General features: G+C 35.0%; 1 protein-coding gene across 1 annotated transcript in view; it reads left to right on the top strand.

The window, feature by feature from the left end:
* Dis3 (exosome complex exonuclease RRP44-like protein Dis3) overlaps positions 1 to 25,208 on the top strand; it is a 219,245-nt gene that overhangs the window by 128,559 nt on the left and 65,478 nt on the right. Inside the window, exons 10-14 of the mRNA XM_090385074.1 lie at positions 3,253 to 3,369; positions 7,487 to 7,588; positions 8,270 to 8,334; positions 13,255 to 13,339; positions 22,414 to 22,541. Coding sequence (XP_090241200.1) covers positions 3,253 to 3,369; positions 7,487 to 7,588; positions 8,270 to 8,334; positions 13,255 to 13,339; positions 22,414 to 22,541 — 497 coding nt within the window. The remainder of the gene's footprint in view (positions 1 to 3,252; positions 3,370 to 7,486; positions 7,589 to 8,269; positions 8,335 to 13,254; positions 13,340 to 22,413; positions 22,542 to 25,208) is intronic.

The following is a 25,208-nucleotide window of genomic DNA, read 5'->3' as shown; positions in this document are numbered from 1 at the left end:
ATTTCTTGACAACACAAAGGCGAATCGTGCATAAACGAATTTGGTTCGTGTTATATACGATATCGTAGTAGTAGTAGTAGTAGTAGTAGTGGCACTTGATGCAAGAAAGCAAGTGTAGGAGCTTATGCAGCATCAGCCAAAAAAAAAAAAAAAAAAAATCACACCATTCCCTCCAAATGCCTGTCCAGTTCCTCCTTAAATTTATTTAATCTATCAACTTCCACAACGACAGATGGAAGTTTGTTCCAGCAATCAACCACCCGCTGGCTAAAGGCAAATTTCCGCACATCTATTCTACATCTATCCTTTCTTAATTTGAACTTATGTCCCCGTAGGTCCGTATTCTGAACAAGTGGGAGGATCCCATCAGAATTCAGCGTGCTCAACCCATTCAAGGCCTTATAGACCTCAATCAGATCACCGCGCAGGTGCCTAGTCTCCAGCCACTGCAATTTGCAGAACTTAAGCCTCTCTTGGTAAGAGGATCCCTTCATTCCCCTCACCAATCGTGTTGCTCTTCTCTGTACACGCTCAAGCAAATCTACATCCTTCCTAAAATGAGGCCTCCAGACCTGTACGCAGTACTCAAGGCGTGGCCTGACCATTGCCTTATACAGAGGGACAATCACCTCCTTTTCCCTGCTAGCAAAATTCCTATATATCATTGACAAAACCCCATGACCTGCCCTAGCAGCCTGTCTACATTGCTCAGAAAACTTCATATCTGACTGCACAATTACTCCCAGGTCTTTTTCATTTTCTACCACCTTAAGTGTAGTACCACACAGTTGGTACGTTTCTCTGGGGTTACTTCTACCCATATGCAGTACTTTGCATTTGTCAAGGTTAAACTTCAGTTGCCACTTCTTAGCCCATCTGCCCAAATTATCTAGATCCTGTTGTTCGTTCTCCTATTTATATAGATCGTTCTCCTATTTATAAATTGTGTATGATCGAATTCATGTAGTGTAAACACGTGTTATACGAGGACTGACTGTACCTCAAATTCAGTCAAAAAATATATCTTTGGGTGGCGTCTCCGTAGCCAGGTGGGAAGGAGCAGCAGTGCGTACCACACGCTTCTTGATTAGACTGGGGTTCGAGCCCGTCACCACCAAATACGGAGGATGCGGAAAGGTCATGGAATGACCACCGCATATCCCGGAGCAATATGGCCTTAGTTGCTAATGCTCCTAAAAACCAAATAACAAACATATCTTTGGGTATTGTGTGTTATATGCATCAGAAGTACATTAGGCGTTATAAAAAAGCTCCTAGGCCCACTGATTAACTTGGTGTTAATTTTGTTTCCATCTCTCAGTTTTTCATTGTTATTCACCTATATCCAAACTGATGGCAATATCTTAATCCCATAGTTACAAGGTTAAGATATTGAAGTAAATTTTATTTAATTCACAGCTGCAACTTTAGTTTTGTTACTGTGCAGAGAACAGATTTCAACCTACTTATTATTAACATTTAGTAAAAGAGCTTGTAATTTCTATATATTACCCCATCAGCAAAATGTTTGCAAATATTTTATTTAAAATACCCAATTATAATTTTAATAGCAGCCAAATGATGTGGAGAAACAGTTATACAACATCAAAAAAAAAAAAAAAAAAAAAAAACCCTATCTACCTCATCTGTTCATTTCCCCCTCATAATTTCTCTAATTCTTCTTAAATTTATTTAAACTACACACATCCACAACACCAGATGTAGTTTTTCCTACATATATCTTTCTTCAGTTTATGGCCTCTTGTGTGTATTGTTTGAGAAAGAGTAAGAATACCATCAGCATTTAGCAAATACTGAATAATTACTAAATATACTGAATACTGAATAACCACTGAAAGGAATTTAAAACTATTGAAGATCACTGCAGTCACCTTTACAAAAGCAAAGGTGCCTCCATAGCCAGGTGGGCAGGACCAGCAGTGTGTAGCACACGCTTCTTGATTAGACCAGAGTTTGAGCCCGTGACCACCAAATACAGAGGGTGCGGGAAGGTCAGGGAATGACCACCGCATATCCCCGGAGCAATATGGCCTTAGTTGCTAATGCTCCTAAAAACCAAATAACAACAACAAAAGCAAAATCCCTTCCCCTTTACCTTTGACAGTATTATATATCAAGTTGATCCCACATCAATATATTACAATCAGTACTGTTTGTTTGTTTGTTTGTTTGTTATTTGGTTTTTAGGAGCATTAGCAACTAAGGCCATATTGCTCTGGGGATACATGGTGGTCACGGGCTCAAACCCAGGTCTAATCAAGAAGTGTGTGCTACGCACTGCTGCTCCTGCCCACCTGGCTACAGAGGCGCCACAATCAGTACTGCCTAGTGGTTCTTTTCTCTGGATTTTTTAATGCATGAAGAGTCTGCTAGTAATCAGATCAGGAGTGTTGTTTTCTCCTGTTGCCTCGATAACATACTGTTGTAGAAAACATTATCCAGTAAATCCAGAAAATTTCTTCTACTGTCTGTGAATGATCCACACACAAGTTTAAGTCAGTATCTGAAAAGTTAAAATCCCCAATTTAAGACATTCCAATCTGGTATCTTATTCTGCCCATCTGTGTAGTTTTTAATTAGTTTCTGATTAAGATCTTATGGTAATTTGAGTTTTAAAACTTTTTCTTACTTTCTTCTATTTCTACTTTTTAGACTTTCTAACAGAGCCCAAAGAGATTCTGAAACATTATTTGATTTAAAGAAAGATTGTGTACCTATTTAAAACTTATTTTGTAGTAATTGTACTATACTTAGGCACCAGTAAACTAAAAATTTTTTTTTATTTATTTATTGCATGGAGTTTCAGTGTTTTGTTACTTTAAGGTTAATTGTTCCCTTCACATAAGATCTAAATTTGCATTGGATTGTATCAGGAATCCATTATAATAAATATATATATTTTTTCAGCTCTTAATTTAGCTGACTTTCCTAATGTGTATAACCCTCGTATATATGTTATGGGGGTGGGGGGACGATGTAGCTTTAGTGCAAGAGTGTAGTAATACATATGCATTTGACTGCTAAATATGGTTAACAATTGTATTCATTGTCAAAACTATTTAATTGTAAACCTCTCTGACTTGTTGTCAGAGTATAAAAGATTTTTTTTTGTTTTGTTTAATATTTGATTATGTTAATTGTTTGTACCATATATTTTTATTTTTCTTAAAATTGTTAAATCTATTTTTAATTTTTATAAGCTATTGTTGAAAACATCCTCTCTTAAAATAGGAGGAGAAACTAAGAACTGATCTTCGACATCTTGCAATCTGCAGTGTGGATCCACCTGGATGTACAGATATTGATGATGCTCTACACTGTCGCAGCCTTAAAAATGGAAACTTTGAGGTAATTATTTTGTGTAATTATATTACCATTATTAACCCATAAGCATACAAGGCCATTTCCAACCACAATTGTTTTTGGCTGTTTTATTTTGTTAATATATATATATTAGAGGGTTGTGGTAAATGGCTATTCCTCAGATTGGGTTGATGTAAGAAGTGGGGTTCCCCAAGGATCAGTATTAGGACCACTGTTGTTTTTAATTTTCATAAACGACATTGATGAAGGGATAGAGGGCGTGATGTCTAAATTTGCAGATGATGTTAAAATTGGGAGAGTAGTTAATGATCACTGTCAAGCTGAGCTTCTTCAGAGAGACCTAGATAGACTTCAGGAATGGTCAGAAAAATGGCAGCTGTGCTTTAATCCAACAAAGTGTAAGGTATTACACCTGGGAAACAGTAATCCCAAAAAAACGTATTCACTTGGTGGAGTTCAACTAAAGCCAGTACTGGAGGAAAGGGACTTGGGTGTTACGATACGGTCAGACATGAAATTCTCTGAGCATTGTAAACAGGTTGCAAGGAAGGCCCATGGTGTCCTATCGATGATCTATCGAACTTTTGCAAGTAGAGATAGGGACGTGATAATCCCATTATATAAGGCTTATGTTAGACCACACTTGGAATACTGTGTTCAAGTATGGAGACCGCACCTGAAGAAAGACATCGAGCTTCTTGAAAGGGTGCAAAGAAGGGTAACTCGCCTGGTGAGATCGGCAAAAGGGCGTCCTTATGAAGAAAGACTTCGAATATGTGGGTTGCAGAGTTTGGAAACTAGACACCTTAGAGGAGATTTGATTGAGGTGTTTAAGGCTCTGAGAGGCATCAGTAAAATGAATGAGGACAAAATTTTCAAGATTATAAATGATGCTAGAACTAGGGGACATAAATTCAAGTTACGGGGGGAAATGTTTAGATTGGATTGCAGGAAGTTCTATTTTAGCCAGCGAGTTATAAATTACTGGAATAAGTTGCCTTCATGGGTGGTAGAGGCCGACAGTTTGGGGAAATTCAAAGGTCATCTGGATAGTACTTTCGGGTAAGGGAAGCACATAGGTTGATAGGTTTAATTTCCTTTTTATTTTATTTTTTTTTATTTATTAATTATTATTATTTAGTTATTTATTTATTTATTTTTTTTTTTTTTGTTTTTATCATTGTTTTGTTCGGATTTTTTTTTTTTTTTTTTTTGGCTGGTGCAGCATAAGCCATAGGCTTTCTTGCACCATGCGGCCGTTACTAATACTAATACTAATATTTAATGCTAAACTGCATTGAAAATTTGAAGGAAACCTTTGGAAAGCACTTTTGAGAGCGTGCAGAGCTTCTGAGATTTGTCTTCCGTCCTCTGCAGCTAGCATTTGAAATTAGTGAAATAAATATAACAGAATAAAAATAAAATATGATAAAAATTAGAATACAAAATTATATAAAAGGAATTGTTCTACTAATCCCCCCAACCTTCCAACCCTCCCACCTGGAGTAGCCACACTCTGTAAGATCCGCCGTGACAGGAAAGAAGAATATGAACGTGTCACGGCAGATCTTACAAAGTGTGGCTACCCCCAGAGGATTATACAAAAGTATATTGGAGAAAATCAGAGGAGAGGCGAACCCTTCACGCCAATAGCCACTGCATACATTTCCTACTATCCGGGCTTAACTGAGCATATAACTAGGGTACTAAGAAATCATCAGATGTGTTGTGTGCAGATTCCAGGCCAGAAGCTGCACATAATCGTGTCACAAGTAAAAGACCCCATTCAAAAAGCTGCACACAATCGTGTCACAAGTAAAAGACCCCATTCAAAAAGAGAATGCTAGTGGGGTCGTTTATAGTATTAAATGCCCAGATTGTGGGGAATGTTATGTAGAGGAAACAAAGCGCTGTCTCAAAGAACGTCTGAGGGAGCACACTAAGGCAATAAGCAATGCAGATTGCGGTAAGTCCGCCGTGGCCGAACATTTTTGGAAGAAGCAACATCATATCTCCCTGGACGAAGCTATAATCACTGATTGGGTGCATAGGCTCTGGGACCGCAAGTAGCTTGAGAGTTTGCGGATTAATTCGACAGAGAATATCAATAGAGACAAAGGTTTGTGGATTCATCCCCTCTTTGAGGATCCTCAGAAGGGATGAACAATTTCATATGACGCGCTCCTGAGCCGCTTCCGCTCCCAGCACACAGGAGAATAGAACACGTGGCGATGAAACACGTGATTAAGACCGTGAACCTGCCGGTACTTAAGATGCACCGTGGTACAGGGAAGCTACCGCTGAAGAAGAAGAAGAAGAAGAAGAAGGCAGGAGCCTTAGAAAGCTAGGTCGGTTTTATCACTCTTAACCCGGTATTTTAATGTATTTTATTTGATGCATACAGTAATACCCTGAAGTTTCGCGATATCCGACGAAAATCGCTTAAGTCGAATTTGCGTAAGTCGGGGTGCAACTTTGCATATAAATACACGTACATATAAATTTTGTTTAATTGGTACCAGGGACTAACAAAAACACTAGTTTAGAAGAAAAATATTTAATAAAATTGCAGTTCTTTATACGTATTAATACACAATATGTATTAAAAAAATAAATGAGTTACGTAAAAAAGAGTTATTTCGATGTCGATGGCTTCATAAAATCTAACAAATTCATCTGACGACAGAGTGCCTTCTTTTTATCACACAGAATTTCTTCGTAGCAAGCTAATAATTTTTTTATTCCTTGCTTTGTAGCTATAACGCATTCTTTGTTGGAGTCTGTTTTCTAAAATTTTTAAGCCCTTTTGAATTAACTGAGACCTTCTGTCAAGCTTGCAATTGTCATGTGCTTTTCTGATGGAACTGGGTCTGAAGTGTCGGATACTTCAGTGACGTTTTGCTCACGCATCTCTATGAGCTCATTCATTGTCAGCTCCTGACTGTGTGAATCCAACAGCTCGTTGACATCACCACCATTGACTTCCAAATCTAATTGCCTGGCAAGATTAACAACTTCTTCTATCACATGAGCAACATGATCAGTTTCTGGTGTTGTTTTCGTCTTGGTTTTGAAAAAAAAAATGGACAAAGTTTCTTCCAGACACCATTCAATGTTTTTTTGTGAATTTCATCCCAAGATTCTTCAGTGATTATTATGGCACCTAAAACATTGAATTGTTTCCAAAAGTCTTTAACAGATATCTCACTATTTGTTCTCACAGCTTCATTCAGACGTGCAAACGAACGCCTTGAATGTTTTGATGACTCCCTGGTCCATCGGTTGAAGCAAGCTGGTTGTGTTTGGAGGCAAAAACACAAATTTCACACATGGGTCGAAATTAATTAGGGTGGCAGGAGGGTGACCGGGTGCATTGTGAATAAGAAGCATCACTTTAAATGGAATCTGTTTAGACTTGCAATAATGTTCGACTTCGGGTATGAAGTGTTGACCAAACCAGTTCTCAAAAACGGAAGCTGTCACCCAAGTTTTATGATTTGACTTCTAAATCACTGGTAAGCTAATTTTAAATATACACCAAACGAAAAAATCAAGAACCGCGTAACTCTGAGTTCGCGTAAGTCTGGGTATTACTGTATATATATTTTAAATATTTTATGTATTTTTAGTTGTAAAGTTATTTTAATTGTAAATATATAGTAGTAAACACAGTTTTTAAAATTCCACTTTCCGTGTCTTATTTTAATACATGGTTGGTGTGAAACATTTAAAAATCACAATAACAATTTTTGTAGAAAGTACATCCAGGTTGGAAATTAGGCAAGTAGAAAGTTCCTATTGCATTAGGCAATAGGAACTGATTCCTTGGTGTTATCTTAGACAACAAATGTTACCATTCTAGACCATATAAAATACCTCAGAAAGGGCACACTTCAAAAGGAAAACATCTTAAGGGTTTTCTCTTCCTTGACATGAGGGGCCAATCAATACGCACAGTTGCACATAAGTCCAACTGTGTGTATCAGTTATGGAGCTCATATTTACAATTTTGCAATATGCACTGTATTTTATAGGATCATTCCAGGAACCAGATATAAAACATTTTAAAGTTTATTTTAACATATTTAAACTTAACTTTAGTGATTGATTGATTCTAATAACTATGAAAATTCATTATCAGGTTGGTGTACATATAGCAGATCTCTCTCATTTTATTCGACCTGGAACAGCAATTGATAAAGAAGCAGCCAATAGAGGTACAACGGTGTATCTTGTAGACAAAGTAAGAATTATTTATTTTATTTCATTTTATTTTTTCTAATTGTTATAAGAGACATAATATGGTGTTAATTATAGTACACTGAATTTTAACTGATGATTCTAAAATGAAAGGTTGCCACCTGATGGATCCCATATTAGCTGTCAGGTGAATAACAAATAAAGGGTACAAAAATTCCAGTGAATTTTTGTACCCTTTATTCCAAAGATTCGAGAGAGAGGGGTAAAGTCACCCAGAGCTCTCTGTTATGAATTATGATAGCAATTGTGAGTGCAAATGATACCATAAACTGGGAATGATGTTGTGTAAGACCACACACCTGTATGATGTGAGCATAATGTTACTATCTTATGGATGGTACTAATAATTAGGAATTTTAATAACTCAAAAAAGAATCAGTATGCTTAAATAAAATAAAAATTTTATACCCTTGATATCATTTCCTTGGATCTGTGGTGCTGACAGAGAGGCTTTTAGTATTATAGTTATGGTTTATTTAAATAACTAGCAAGGTAGATTACTTATTTGTGACTGATATTGAAATTATTAACGTCTGGGGGGAAATTGTAAACCTTACTCGTGTGAAATATCAGGCACTTTACATATGTTTTGATTAGCAGGAATTTATTGCTTGTGAATATTAAATAATCTTGTACTGACTTACATGAAATTATTTTCCTACAGAGAATTGATATGGTACCTGAATTATTGAACTCTAATTTGTGTTCCTTAAGAAGTAATGAGGATAGGTGAGTTGATTTTTTTTTTTTTTTTAAGATAGTGATAATTAAAATTTTTAAATTAACTGGGATTTTGAAAAAATTACTTTCTTGTGAGAAATTTTAAATTCTATTCTTTTATTTTGAGGTTAAAAAACAGAGTTAGGAAACCATGGCAAGAGTCTTACAATGTTCCTTGGGCATGTCTAAGGGCGATGCTACATAAACATTCCAAACAGCACATGTAGCATGCTTGTTCCATATGAATATTGTGTGAAAGTACAGGCATTTTTGTCACTCTCAAAATTGTTATTCGTTATTATGTCATTAATAGTACATTCATCTGTTACTTATTATTCTTTGTTATTTGGTTGCTGTTTACTTATTTTGTCCTTGTAAATGCCCTTGTCCTTGCAAATTTTTTCTTTATATACCAATCTGTGTACCTAGAATTACATTTGTGTGTGTTGGGGATTCTATGTAAATAATATACAATAAATCCTCAAAAATCCAGCACTTTTTTTGAGAATGTTTACTTTAAAAAATAATAAAATTAAATCCAGAAGTTGTTACTCTGAAATCTTTCCACTTCATCAATTGCTTTTGCTTTGACTGTAAATTATTTACACCATGAGGAAACTGCTTTCATTTCTCAAAGTAATGTATTTTTTAATATCTCATTTTTTATTTTAAGAATGTGATGTCAGAAATTGCCTCATTAACTTTATTCTGCATTCATTTCTCAATGTATGCTTGGTGATGTACACTGGTGTGCAAAACTTAAGGACCAGTCAGGTTTTCACCTGTAGCTTCTCATAGGAGTGGCCTGGATATGGGAAAAGCATACTAAAGGAATCTTGTGAGGTACAGAAATGATGAAGGAAACAGAACTGTACAGAGGGATGTTATTCAAAAATGGCACCATAGCACTGGCTGCATTGGTACAGATGCATCACTGCCAAAGATGGAACAAAGGGAAGAGGTGGTCCTCGGTAGAAGATATAGCCACCCCTAATGCCGACGCAGGCTTTGCACCGCCTGTCCATACTTAGAACAATGTTGTTGATAAGTTCTTGCGGTAACATTGCCATTTCTCTGTCAGCACCATCTTCAGCTGGTGAGCATTTTCTGGTGGGTATGAACATGCCGCTAGGGGTCTCCCCAGAGACCCCTCTCTCGTCCCATATGTGTTCGATGAAATTTAGATCAGTGGAACTGGCAGGCCAATCCATACAAACAATGTCCTCACTTTCCAAAAGCATATCAACAGCTGCAGTGCGATGGGGTGTGGCGTTATCATCTATAAATGCGAACTCGGGGCTAATGGCACCTCAGAACAGATTCACAAGGGGAAGGATTACCCTCAGTACAGTAGCATGCATCGGTTACAGTACCACCTTCCAGTATCTGATTGTGTACGTTCATCCAAGATAATGCCTCCCCAGATGAGAACACCTTGACCACCATATCGATCCCTTTCAGTGATGTTTGTGGGCGGTGATACCATGTGCCAACCTCTTGCCAGATTAGCTGACATCCAGAATTGCTGCTGAGACTGAATCTACTCTCATCAGGAAAGACTACTTACCCCATTGCGCTGCTGTCTAGTCCTTGTGTTCGATGCACCACTGTAAACGGTGTCTCCAATGGGCAGGTGTTAAAGGGACATTGCGTACTGTCTGCTAGGCAAACAGTCCATCTTTGTGGAGTTGCCTGGTTACGGTAAACTGCGGTATCCTGCACCCTGTGCAGCTGGTTTGCAAAGAATTCCACTGTCTGGTGTCGGTCTCTCTTGGCCTGTAGGAATATACACCAGTGATCATTGGGCATTGTTTATCATGGACGGCCACCACTGGTCCTTCGAACAGCTGTGCCTGTCATTCTGAAGGCCACATGAGGCGATGCTATGGGCGATACCAAACTCTGCAGCCACACTCCTCGCACTTCGAGCTTCCCAATTATTCGACCCCAGATAAAGTCATCCAGATATTGTCCACTGGCCATTTCGTTGTCTGTAGCACTGTATGAAACCAATCGAATGTCTGCAATAATCGTGTTCACCATTCAGTAATTTGCACATAACTGCTGAACTGCTGCTTTTATCTGTTTATGTGAGTCCTCTCATCACAATTCAGTTTTAGCATGTGCACAAGCTTTCTACTGAACGACCACAGTTATGAACGGCCAGGTAAAGTCACCCAGATATTGTCCACTGGCCATTTCATTGTCTGCAGCACTGTATGAAACCAATCGAACCTCTGCAACAATCGTGTTCACCATTCAGTAATTTGCACATAAGTGCTGAATTGCTGCTTTTATCTGTTTATGTGAGCCCTCTCATCACGATTCAAATTTTTGCATGTGCACAAGCTTTCTGCTGAATGGCCACAGTTATGCAAAATGCTATAGGCTGTTTCATTTGATTTTGTGGTTGTAACCTTTAGAAATAGTGTTGGTCCTTTTGCACACCAGTGTAGTATGTAGATTACCTTGGAAAGCATTCTAATGGCTGCCAAAATAGTAGTCATGGGGCTACCCAAGCTTCATATTTTAAGCCACTTGTTTTATAATTTTGGAGGTACTTCATTAAGGATTGTGAATGACATGTAAGAAACATCTTTGGAAATGTTTTTAGTTGTTCTATTTGCAAGATTATATTAATTTTTATTGATTTGATGAATCACATTAGTACAGTTGCCATTAAAATATTTTGTTTTTAAGTGTATTTATGTTTTTTACCTTAAAACTTAGAAATGTGATGCTCAAAAGTTCCTGAAGTGAGCAGTACACTATAATTGGGCAGGACATTGTTGCTTTGCTGCTTTGTCAGATCATTACATAAAATCTACAATAGTTTATGATATGTGCACTTTGCTGTCAGAGGAGCTATACAATATTAGGTTTCAAAAATATGGCAAGGATTGCCTCCATATCGACTGAATTCTCCAGTGGAGAATTCTGAATATGGAGACAGTTCCTACTAGACGAATCCCTGCACTTAATTTTTCATTAAATTTGTTAAAAATATCTGAATAACATAAGAAAAAATTTTTTTTTATTTTATTCTAAACCCAGAATGTTTAGAATTTTATACAATTAGATGATGTTTTGGTTGCACATGGCCAAATATTTATTTTTATCTTTGTTTTTTAATAATAAGTAATTTCATATTGTCATTTTTTAGAATGTTGCTTTTTGAACAATGATCATCTATAAATTTTGCTTTGAGTTGAAGATATCAGAAACAATTGTTGAAGGCATACAGTGAAAAAGCTTTATCAAGAGGTAGGCTATTCATATAGTACAAGCAATTCAAAGATTGGTGCAATATCACTGAGGTGGATGAGGTGTGAGAAACTTTGCATGTCAACAAAGTGATGAACTTGTCTCCCACATTAGAAGCATTATTCTGGCCGATCATCAATTAAAAATTGAAGACATAACCTCTCAACTTGGAATAGCACATGGTAGTTGCCAAGATCATATCTGATATTTTAAACTCTAAAAGGTTATACAACTTCATTGTTTCCAGGTTTTAATAGCAGATCAAATGGAACCAAAAACTGAAATTTGAAAATCAACCAGGATTTTTAAAAGCAGTAGTGAGAAGCAATGAAGTATGTTATCTTTGCATTACCTGCTAATAAAAAAATAGTCAGTTCTATGCAATGGAAGTTGCTTACATTTCTCAAGAAGGAGAAAAAAATAAATAAATTAACTCAGATTGATGGTTCTTAATGATAAAATATCTTTAACTTAAAATATGATTTAAAATAAAAAGAAACAACTGTTTTGCAGTATGACATGTTCTTTGTTAATGATTACCTAATACAGTGGATTCCGGTTATTTGGGCCACCGGTTAATCAGGGCAGCCCTTTATTTGGGGCAAATCTTAAAAAACAGAAACCAATCGAGAAACTAGTCAGGGTTTACTTCGCTTAATTGGGACAGCATGCCATTTAATCGGGGCAGGAGACTGCAGCACTGGAGATTGCCCTACAATTGTCTCTGACTGTACCACGTGATTCAGTCGAAATTCTGACGTTCACAACCATAAAACAATTAGCAGTCACCTGTTTATTGGATTTTTCTGTTAGTGAAATCTATCATAAACGGACAGTAAACTCGATCTTACTGAATTTGCGATAATACCGACAGCTGGAATTCTGTGGGTTATTATGGTGAAATGTGTTTACACTTCCATGGAATCTTTAATCATATAAAAAAATTAATTATCAGATCTTCTCTTCATTTCTATTTTTAAAGCTTTGTAACTCGTTACTCCGTTCTCACTTGCGCGTATTGTGTTACTTGCAGTTTGTGCGTGCGTGTTCTTTGTTATTGATTGCTTATCTTTTTACTGTTTTAAATTTTAACCCCCACCCACAAATGTCAGTGAACAGAAATGTCAACTAGTTCGTATGTACATATTACAGTACGTATTAATTATTCCGATTATCACGTATATTCTTCCGATTTTCACGTATCATTTAATTTTTTAATTGGTAAGGTAATAAAGGGTAAATTTGTGCTTAATAATCTTTATTTTTATAGCCTCCACATCCACAGGCTATAAAAATAATATTCCTCCTATTTTCGCTAATTAGAATCGCTGTTTAATAGAATTAAAATTCAATTCACAAACATGATCACAATGACCGGCACTTACTGCACATTGTATAGTGAATAGTACTTTACTATGTTCAGTTTGTCGTAACGTGATTTGATTGTACAGTGAACCAATTGTAAAGGGGGGAGGTACATTGTATTTTTAACTGTTTACGTGAAATTTCGGATAATTGGGGCAGCCGCTTAATCGAGCCAAAATGCACTAGTCCCGATGTGTCCCAAATAACTGGAATGGATTATATTAGAATGTACAACCACTTTAAAAATATTCACACTTTTTTTTTTTTTTTTTTATATAATTTTTTTTGTTTTCCTTTTAGGCTTGCTTTTTCTTGTGTTTGGGAAATGACACCGAATGCTGAAATAGTTAATACTAAATTTTTCAAGTCCATTATTAATTCACGGGTGAGTGAATCATACAGTTTTAAACATGATCTTTCTGTTTCATTTGATAGTACTTACCAATACTGTTATCATTCAGAGCTTGAAAAACCAGTAAGAAAGTTGTGTGTCATAATGTAATTGAATGAAGCAATCAGGTATTTCCTTACTGAAGAAGATACCCTGGTTACAGGTAAATAAATGTTTTGACTGACAGAAATAGTCTGAAAAGAAGAAGAGACAGCTCCTTTGAAGGAGGAACATTCTTTTCTTTTTTTTCATTTAGCATCTGAAATTGTAAATTTTGTTACATTACTGTCAGCAATATTTAAACTCTTCTGGAGCTTTTATTAGCTCAAGAGAATTTCTTTCCATTTAAATTAGCTCGTACAGCAAAAAGAAAAATTCTGTATGTTAAATACCTTTCTGTCATAACCCTTATGCTGTTATAAGCTGTACTTATCCAACTCTCCTAGTCCATCACATAAATTAATTAAAATACAATGAATTTAATAAACTACATTTTAATGTGTTCCATAACGATAGCTACGATACCGACTTAATAACCAGGAATCACTGTTGAGGCCCCAACTATCAACCATGACGCAACCATCAGTATAGGAAACCATTATGTCAAATTTACTCATAGTAGAAAAAACAACTAAATAAGAAATATGTGAAGACAGATATCTTTCTCATTAAGTTAGATGGAAACTTTTCGATACTTCGTGTTCAGAGGATAGAATGAAAGTACAAAATGTGTCGATGCATAAGTATTTAAAAGAAATTTACTCCTCATCATGCATACGTTTATAGGACCAATTATCTAATATTAAAAAAGTCTACAAATATTAATTGAGATTTTTCGGAGTTTCATTTCAAACATTTCAGCAATAAGTAATTTACTATAATTTTGCTGAATATTAATTATTTTGGCTTCATTAAAAAGAAAGGAATGTGCCTCATTCACAGCATGGAATGCCAACTCTGAAGTGTTTGCTCTTCATGTGCATACAGAAGCCTCACATTGTTTAATGCGACCCCCCCCCCGAGTAGTAAATTACTTATTGCTGAAACGATTGAAATGAAACTCCAAAAACACTTAATTAATATTCGTAGATATTTTTTAATATCGGATGATTGGTCCCATAAATGCATGCGTGATGAGGACTAAATTTCTTTTAAATACTTATGCATCGATGCATTTTTCACTTTCATTCCGTCCTGTGAACACGAAGCATCGAAAAGTTTCCATCTAACTTAAGGAGGAAGAAATCTGTCTTCATGTATTTCTTATTTAGTTGTTCTTTCTACTATGAGTAAATGTAACATAATGTTTTCCTGGTTGATAGTTTTGGAGTTGGGTTGGGGCCTCAACGGTGATTCCAGGCTATTAAGTCTGTGTCATAACTACTGTTATAGAACACATTAAAATGTAGTTTATTAATTTCATTATATTTTAATTAATTTACTTGGACTAGGAGAGTTAGATAAGAAGCCTTCCTATAAACAGATCAAGGTAATCCCTGTATTATTTACTAAAAGTAAATAAAAAAATATAGGAGATATTGAGCAGATAATAGCTCTTTATTATACTAAATTACTTAATTATATATTAGTTACATTACAGATAATTATGGATCACCCAGATTCACCAACTGGATCATCTCCCATATACTACATGTTCACACTTTTCTTTTTTTAAAATAAATGTATTAAAATTTAATTGTATTATTATGATTGTTAATGCTGCAAATGGATATATCTAGGGTTACTAACAGCCACATCAGTTTGAGGATGCAAGCATAGAATTTGGCCATTGAAGAACGATCAGACTTCACCAAAACATACCACATTTACTTAAATCACAAGTGAGACCTGAATATCAAGCATCATCAGTATTTTAGACTTCCTAGTGGCAACCTTATCTACCATCAATGGAAGGATGTCTTACAAGAAATTTGGAACCAACACACCACAAAAAGAGCAATAAGCCTTCCTATAAAGAGATCAAGGTAATCCCTGTATTATTTATTAAAAATAATTAAGTAAACAAAGACTCGCTGTTCTGTTATGCTGCAGTTCTAATGGCATGACAAAACTACTCATGCTTCTGATTGGTAAGTTTTCCAAGCCAAGATGTTTTAAAGAAGTTAACCAACTTCCCTGTGATTATGAGGCCAATAGAAGTGCTTGGCTTACAGTCAGAATTTTTCAGTCTTGGTTATCAAAAGTGGACAGAAGAATGGCTTCAGAAAAAGAACATTTTGATTATTCCCGATCATTGTACAGCAGATTCTAACAACAGCCGTATAATTTGGCAAATATATGGCTGTTGTTTTTACTTTCCAGTCCCACCAGTTTTATGCAACCACTGGATCAAGGCATCATTTATAACCTCAAGAAAGCATATAGAGCCAGTCTGATAAAGTACTTTATCCACAACATAGAAGGAAGGAATTAACAATTTGCAGCTAAATTAGAATTTGTTGGATGCTATCTGTAATCTTGTTATTTGCTTGGGACAGTATTGCATGAAGTGCAATAATCAACTGCTTCAGAAAGAGTGGCTATGGAGAGAATATCTCTGAAAAACATGGTCCAGCAGACGAATGTGATAGGTAACATTGAGGAATGGTGGAATTTGAAGAAGCATATGGATTTTGTTGGCAAATTTTGAAGAGTTTGTGAAGGTGGATGATGAAGTTGTTACCACAGCAACGCGAACACCAGAAAAGTTGCTGAGCACCAAGCAGAATGATGTTTTTGTTACCAGTGACAGCGAAAGTAAAGAAAATCTCTCTCTCTCTCTCTCTCTCTCTCTCTGAGATGCCTCCGTAGACAGGTGGGAAGGAGCAGCAGTGCGTAGCACACGCTTCTTGATTAGACTGGAGTTTGAGCCCGTATCATTCCCTGACCTTTCCGGAGGATGCAGAAAGATCAGGGAATGATGACCGCATATCCTGGAGCAGTATGGCCTTAGTTGCTAATGCTCCTAAAAACCAAATAACAAAAATAACTCTCTCTCACTCACTCACTCACTCACTCTCACACACACACACACACACACACACACACACACACACACACACACACACACACACACACACACACACACACACACACACACACACAAAAAAAAGATGCCAGAAATGGCTCGCAGTAATATTGATAAAGAAAACAACTATTGCATTTGATAATGTCCATGCTGTAGTTAAAAGTGCATATAGGACAAAACTGTGCAAACAACGTTGGATTCTTTCTTTAAATTAGATTAATTTATTAAAAATTTAATGGTTTGTATATCGGCCTCCATAGCCGAGTGGTCAAGTGCGGGAGGGCAATAGCACATGCTCTTTGAGTGGACTGGAGTTCAAGCCCCTGGCTGCTAAATATGGTCCATCTGCCAACCCGCACTGGACCAGCGTGGCATATTATGGTCCATTTCCCTCAACATGACTTGTTGAGGAGGTCCAACCTACAGTGGATTGATAATGGCTGCATATTTATTTTTATATTAAAATTGTAATTCTTTTTATTGTGATACTGAAATATTATATATATCAAGATATACTATACAATATTTTAATTTCCGTTAATTGCTTTTCTCTTAGTTTATCTTACAAATAAAATAAAATCTTTAAAAAATGTGTTATTCCTATTACTGTTTTGTTAGGCAAGGCTTTTGTTTTTATTATTTATTATTTTAATAATTTATTTTTGATATTATTATATATATTAAATATATAGTAAAAAAACGGTAAAATTTTGCCACTTTTGGGTGACCAAAAGCTCGTTATTACAAAATGTGAAAATTTAGATCCCTTGAACTTTGTATTAATGAGATTCAACAATGTATACAAATTTTTTGCATACCTTCAAGTATATACTAATATGCCAATTAAATAAGAAATCAATAATAATGAAACATTTACTTAAAATAACGGAATGGGAGAAGTTCCATTCCTGACAAGTTGAAAAATATAGAAATATAAGTCCTGTGTGATGATATAATTGTTTCACTTCACTTGTTTGGAAGTCTGTGTTTGAATTCCATAGAAGACTAGAGGAATTCTTAATGGCCTTTGTTCTGACTGAACAAAATTGTGGCTGTAGGTTGCCAATCTGAGCCAGAGCAAGAATAATCCTACTTCCTCTCCTAGTAGGAGGAAACCACATAAGTTAGTCTGGGTTTGCAGCCTGGATAGCATGCAAATTGATCTGTGAACATACACCTATATAAACACAATCCCAAAGGTCGCGGGTTCGATTCCCGCCTCGGGCTTGGATCAAAGTACTGCAAAAACCTTGGGAGGTGCAATATGGCCACAGAAGCCGATGCGCCAACAACTACCAAATCAAAAAAAAAAAAAAATAATAAAATAAACACAATACACATGATGCAGTATGTCGTTAGGTGCAGATATGTTGTATTTATGATCTGACTGAAAATAAAAAGCCTACCAAGAAATTAAAACTTTAGGGCACCATATATACTTTAAAATGTGATATAAAGTAGATTCCTATGGTTAAAAAATTCAATAAAACAATTACTTATATTTCCTTTGTTATAATTCAAATTAACAAATACAATTGGAATATAAGCAAAAAAAAAAATCTTAAGTATATAGAAAAAAATAATTAATTCTAGTTTTTTATTAAAGAAACCAGTTACAAAAACAAAATAGATACTTTTCCGATTAAAAAGAATCATAACATCAATAATTTTTATTAAGTTCTATTTAATGTGCTACATCTTGCCTTATATTTATTATCATTAGAGCCTTAAAATTTCTTCTCCCATGTTGGTGCATAAATGCAATTTTAATATTGAAGATGCACATGCTGCTTGTGTGCTGACAGTGCCATTATATATTTGTATACCATATATACACTGGTGTTCAAAGAAAGTGCATCACCTAGGAATTTCACATTTCTAACCCTTTTTTGTGATGGTATATTACATTAATGATTAGCATCACAAATAGAAATATAAACGAAAGATATTTATTAATAGTTAAGGCAAAACTAAGTAATATTTGACAGGTGCTCTCAAAATATTCCAAAATGAGCATTTGCAACCTTCATACAACAGTTTTGGTAAACATGACAATTATGGCTGAAATACTATAAGAAGCCCTCAATTTACTTCAGTTTATCATTTTAAATGGAAAACAAAATGAAAAGTTCAAGTGCAAGCTAATATTTAGTTGAACCACCTCTGGCCCTGATGACAGCAGCACACCATTGAGGCATTGACAAGAATATCAACTGATAGTTTGTGGTTCCAAACACGAATTATGCCTGCCTGAAGTTCATGAAGGTTTTTTTTGGTAAGCGGGCAAATTCCATGCTATGCCAACAATTCTCTATAGGATTGACATCTGGACTCTTCTTCCAACCATTTTTTTCACCTGTAACAAATGTAAACACTTTTTGCCTGATCACAAGGAGCAGAGTCATCCTGAAAGATGCAGTTACTTGGCAGGTTGAAATGGTGTCTAATGGTTGGCAGCAATTTGCCTTCCAATATAGACAGGTATCCATTGGCATTTACGGAACCTTTTATAAACTGCAGGTGACCTACTCTGCGATACAAAATGCACCCCCATATCAATTGGCTGGTAGGGAATTTCACTGTAGACACCATACAATCTGGATGGTTTTCTTCGCAAAGTCTACGGCAAATCGTTTATCTCCCATCAGAGCCATGCAGGTTGAATTTCTTCTCATCTGAGAAAATAATTGACTTCCACTGCGTGGGAGGTCCATTTGACATGCTCCTTACACCAAATTAATTGGGCCTCTTTCATTTTTTGTGTGAGAAGGGGCTTCTTAGGATGACTGGCTACAAGTCCATTTTTGAAGAGGCATCTTCTGACTGTTACTGCTCTTGCTACCAGTCTTGTATATTCTTCCTATTCTCTTTTCAGCTCAGACGAAGAAGCTTTACGGTTTTTAAGGCATAAGTTCTTCAAAACGTGGTCCTGTTTTGGCATAGAGACTCGTTTGCGTCCAGGTCCTTTTTTTCCTATCAGCAGAACCAGTATTCTTGAGTTTGGAAAGAAATCTGCTCACTGACTGATTACAAGACACTATAAGCAATATGACGGGAAGAACATCCTTCCTCACCTAAAGCAACAATAGCAGTCTTTCTTCGTGGCATCAACTGCACGTAACTCACCATCCGGACATAAGCAAGGAATGACTGCAACTTTTCAGAGCATGCTTATATAGCTGAAAGTAACGTCTGATGCAATATTACGTCATCACCTACGCATGTCAATCTTATCTGATGCAATCTATAAGAAATATTGCCATATACTTATGTTATTCTGACGACAATTACAGTTTTAAGGGGTGATGCACTTACTTTGAATACCAGTGCAAATTGGAGTGCATGCAAATATATGTATATTGTAATCACATACAAGTGCATTTATAATATATGCATGTTGCTGTATTAGCCTGTAGAATCCCACTGCTGGGCAAAGGCCTCTTTCGACTTTCTCCATTCTTCTTGGTCAAAATATGTGTATAACTGCTTGTATATATGGCATTTGAAAACTTGACCAGACATATTTGCAATCCCATCAGTAGTACAGCCAACTATATTTTTTTCATGCAGATCATGTTCTTTTAAGATATTTTGTAAATAATTTTTTAAAGCAACACTTGCTTGCTGAATTTTCTATATTTAAAATAGTAGTCTTGTACTTTTCCTTCACTATCTACATATCTGATTATAATTGAGTACTGCTCCATTACGTTGATATCTTGTGTTTAAAGTTATTTGTACACTAAAAATATCAGCCTTTTTTATTTCTTCTGCAGTATGATTTTGTATTTCCTTAAATAATTGGCATTATATTATTATTAAAAATATTTTTACTCAGAATGGTTACCAGTTTAAATTTCTCTACTTTCAGGATTGTTAGACTTTTTATTTGAGATTATTCAGTTATTTTTTTCTAGATAACTTAAGTAGCTCTCTGTATTTAGCTATAAGCAAAGCTAACTCTGAAAAAATTTTTTGGAATTGGTATCGTTTGAAAGATAAGCACCGTCATTCTTTCCTTTATAATAAATAATATTAAGACTGGTTGATATAATCGTTTTTCTTTACTTATCTCGTTTTAGGTCTTCTGAATCTTTAATGAAATTTTCTGTATTGCTTTTTTTGGCCCGAAAATAAGAATCTACAGCAGATTTATGGCCATTTGAATTTTCATGAACCTTTACTCTATTGTAAATTACTTTAAAGTTATCGACACCCACTGACAAAATATTTTTGCTGGTAATAGTTATACACACCATACATATACTACAAAGTACTTTAATTTAAGTCAACAGAATATGATAACCATTGTCTTGATATTTTATCATTATTGGGCTTATGTCAAAAATACAATTTAATTTCATTAAAAGGAACGTTTTTATTTTTAAAATCTCTTTGGTTTGGTTGTACTGGATTATATGATAAAAACTTCAAATTTTCAGTTTGTGATGAAAATTAGGATTTAGTGCAATAAACTTACAACACATAATAAGTATCATTGGTTTCACTATTAATTTTATTTTCATTGTTTATAAAATTTAGTGTATTTCAGATTTCTCTAAGTGGTTTTATCATTATATTGTTTTTTGGCTTTCTTCTGAATGCTTTCCTATATTATTATTTTCATTATATTTTTTCTTCAAATTTTCTTCAATAGAACTAATGAACCAGAAGAAAGTTAATACAGTTTTCTCCTGGTTCATTATTTTGGGCTTGAATTGAATATTAGTTTATTTTTCTTTAGTTATGAAATGACAACTGGGAGTAGAAGTAGATTCATTTATGGTGATTTTAGATTTTGTTAATAAAAACTCATTAAGAATAGGTTGGCTTTCTGTTTCAGCCACAGATTAATACTAAAACTAATCTATGGTTTCAGAAACCATTTATAATAATATTTTCCTTTTAATTTCTCTTTTCGTTACTTCTTTATCTTTTCTAATTTATTGGCATTGGGTGACCCATCTAAAGGAAAACAAAATTTGATGCTTCAATTCTGTGTTTCCATTATTATACATGATTAATTTTAATAGCGTTCATTAAGGTAATACTAGAATCTGGTTGCTGTATGCAAATTCTGACACAATATTGATGCTTTTAATTTTATTAAATATTCCAACTAATAAATATTTGAAATGCAGGATATATCACTTTACCTACATGCATTCTTTTAATAATTTTACAAATAAACATTGTAAGGTTCTATTTATTAGTCATTAATGTATTTTCAAATTATTGCATGTTAAATAATTCGCCTTTGATAGTTATTCTCTAAACTATGGACATTTAATTTTAGGTACTTACATTGTTTCTAGATCTACTTGTTCTTGAAAAAAGGTAATACAAATACAGTACAATCACATAACTATGTTACATTTTAGCTGTGTGTCATGTAAAACTGCGAGCGATATGTTCTGAGCTTTGAGCAGATATACATTAAAACGTTGGCTGTTGCAAGTAGTGCTGTTTCCATTGGCATACAACTTTCCTTGCAGAGTACGAAACCTTGAAGTCAACAAACAAATAATAAATACACAACTTATGTTGAAATATTTAGAATGATTTTTAATTAATATGTATTTTAATTTTATTTGACCTAAATAGCTCTAAGTAAGCCAAGAGCGGGCAAGAGACGAAATTTCTCGCTATCTCGCCTGTTCAGTCCAACCCTGGATTTATTAAATAATAACAACAAACAATATGTTTGTAACAGCAAATGAATTTGTATATTCAGAAACATTAAGATTATAGAAATAAATGAACACCCCACTTTTTTTTTACAAGAAATGGAGGTGGGAGTTATCCTAACTAGAAAAATGAATCAATTATTGAAATTCTCGTGGGCAAACTAGAAGAGTGTCATGTATATATCAGGTGTTCTAGTTTCTCTGTCTCTCACCCAGCTTCATTTTTTTAATATAATTTATCAAATTATTTGGTTAAAGTTATTTTATTACTTCTAACTATATAATTCTAACATCTTCGTATTTGTTAAGTAATACAAGTAATTCAACATCATATACTATAATTGTATTTATAGGCAGCATTAACATATGCAGAAGCACAGGCAAAGATAGATGATAGAACTAAGAAAGATGAAATTACTTTAAGCTTAAGAGGACTGTGTCAGCTATCCAAGATTTTAAAAAAAAAGAGGATAGATAATGGGTGAGTGTGACTTGTGTAAATGTATAAATAAATTATTATTTTGTATAGGGTTATTACAAAGTAGCTTAGTAATGTAGATAAAATGAATGTATATATGGCGATACAGAAATATAGCCACAATAGTAATTTTTTGAAACAATTAGTAGTTGTTTCAGCCCCACCAGAGACACTGCAATAGCATCAACAAAATTTAGAATTTCACTAGTGCCGAAAAAGTTCAGTGTGTCTTTTGGTTCAGAGACAATTTCTCACTCTTTTTACAAAGAATCCTCCCAGCAGAATTTCCATGCATGAGTGGCACAGACATTTTGTGAATGTGGGATGTTGTGTGATGCAAAAAAAAACAGGCAGGCCAGTTGTGAGTAGTGAGACTGTGGAGGAAGTGAGACGTACATTCTTAGAAGCCTTCTAGGCTTCTAAGAATGTTGTAGCAGACTAGAAGATTTTCTAGTCTGTTACAACTAGAAGCAGACTAGAAGATTTTCTAGTCTGCTACAACTAATTGTTCACAAAGTGCTACAAAAACTTTTACAGCAGAAGTGTGCCAATTTCTGTATGGAAATGCAAGCAAGGAGTGATGAAAATGCTCTTCTTGAGCATATCAGGTTCAGTGATGAATCCACATTTCATGTTAGTGGTTATGTCAATACAGAGAAAGAGAAAGTTTATGGGCCTTTCATTTTTCATGAAAAAATTATCACCAGGTTGTTTATCTTGATATTCTTGAGTAATTTCTGATACCACAAATCAGTGCTGTTGAGTCTTGAAGATGATTATTCTTCCAGCAAGATGATGCTCCACCTCATTGTCATTGAGAAGTGATGACAGCATGCTTGGATTATCACTTCCAGGGAAGAATGGACTAGTTGCTCAGGTCAGGTCCCATTTACTTCATGGTCCCCAGATTTGATGCCACTGGATTTCTATCTTTGGGGTTCGTGAAAGATGACATCTGTTGATCACCATTACTAAGGAATATAGTTGAACTGAAGGATAAAATCACTGCTATCATAGCAAAAAGTGATATTTTAGGAGGAGCTTGATTACCAGTAGGATTTTTGTCGAATAGCTGCCGACGTGCATATCAAAATCTATAGCTGTAGCTCATCAAATCTTTAGGCATTGCTCTTCAGTTTGATATATTTGTCTTCCCTCAGTTTCAGTATGTATATATCTTATAAATAATCTATCTGTCTGTGAATTATTCATTCTAAAATTTAGCTTGCTGTTTTGCATGGTGAAAGTCCTGCAGCCACTTTTGATTGCAACTCAGCACTGAGTGGACAGGATTTGAACTGTGGCTCCTAGAATGATAATTAGTACAAGATGTTATCAGGGAATGAGAAATGACAATTACAGGGAACGGTACTGAAAGTTTGGGTGGCGCTTCCGTAGCCAGGTGGGAAGGAGCAGCAGTGCGTAGCACACGCTTCTTGATTAGACCGGGGTTCGAGCCTGTCACCACCAAATACGGAGGATGCGGAAAGGTCAGGGAATGACCGCCGCATATCCCGGAGCAATATGGCCTTAGTTGCTAATACTCCAAATAACCAAACTAAAAGTTTGAATAATGAAACTTAGTGTAGTATATGTGGAGGGGTGAGGACGTTGGCACATCTTTCGTTGAACAATGCTTAGACTTATAGATTTGTTTTATAATTAATTATATCTTTTTCTTTCTTCAAGTGAGGTTATCAAATTCCTGCATGAAAGCTGTATTAGACAATAATGGGACTGTACTGTCCTTTCCATGATCAGTCACATTATTTTGAAACTATTGGTCTTCTTTTAAACTATTTCTTAATGGTAGAGTTGATAGGCAGGATTAATTCAGCAGATGTGATCTGGATCATTATGTTTGCTCTACCCTTCTTCATAATTCTTCCGTGATCTATTTCTGTAGTACCACTGTTTTAGGTCAATAAAGTAGTATATGTTGCTGGGTTATATTTCATTTCACTATCAAGTAATGGAAGCTTTTCATCCATACACTGCTTGGCTATTTACTTAGCCCCTATATTATTCATACGTTAGATTACATTTGGTAATACTTGTATATAGACTGTCTGTTATCTGATGATAGACCAGTAGGTCTCTGAATGGCTGTCATGGAAGTTCCCTGAGTTTTGCTAAATAGTGGTGATGGTGTATTTCAGTGGTTTTCATCCGGGGTGCCACGGCACCCTAACACATTCCAGGTGTGCCACGTAATTTGGGTTTAAGTTTGAGTATCTTTCTAATTTTGTAGTGATCTGTAATTGATGTTTACTTAATACCTGTGTATAAAGAATAAAATTATATACTGTGTGTATGTATATATATATAATTTGTGTAATGAAATGTAATTTTTATAATTATATTATTGTAATAAATATCGTATAAAACACACACATACATACACATATATTTTTTATATATATATATATTTTTTTTTTTTTTTTTTTTTTTTTGAGAAAATTGAGTATGATTGTCGCAAAATAAAATAAATTACTTAGGGGTGCCGTTATTAAAAAAAGGTTGAAAACCACTGGTGTATTTATAAAAACAGCATTGGCAATTTTGGTGAACTCGCAGATAAGTGTCGTCATCTCTAATGTGAGCATAACCTTATGCTTCATGGGCAAAAGTCAGTATCTGTCAAAACTCAGATTGGATAAAAAGAAAAAG

Source organism: Mastigoproctus giganteus, chromosome 11 (genome assembly GCF_048544385.1).
Source record: "Mastigoproctus giganteus isolate SK-2022 chromosome 11, ASM4854438v1, whole genome shotgun sequence".
NCBI classification, from domain to species: Eukaryota; Metazoa; Arthropoda; class Arachnida; order Uropygi; family Thelyphonidae; genus Mastigoproctus; species Mastigoproctus giganteus.
The sequence above is the reverse complement of the archived record's forward strand: the minus strand, read 5'-3'. Positions and strand labels throughout refer to the sequence as shown.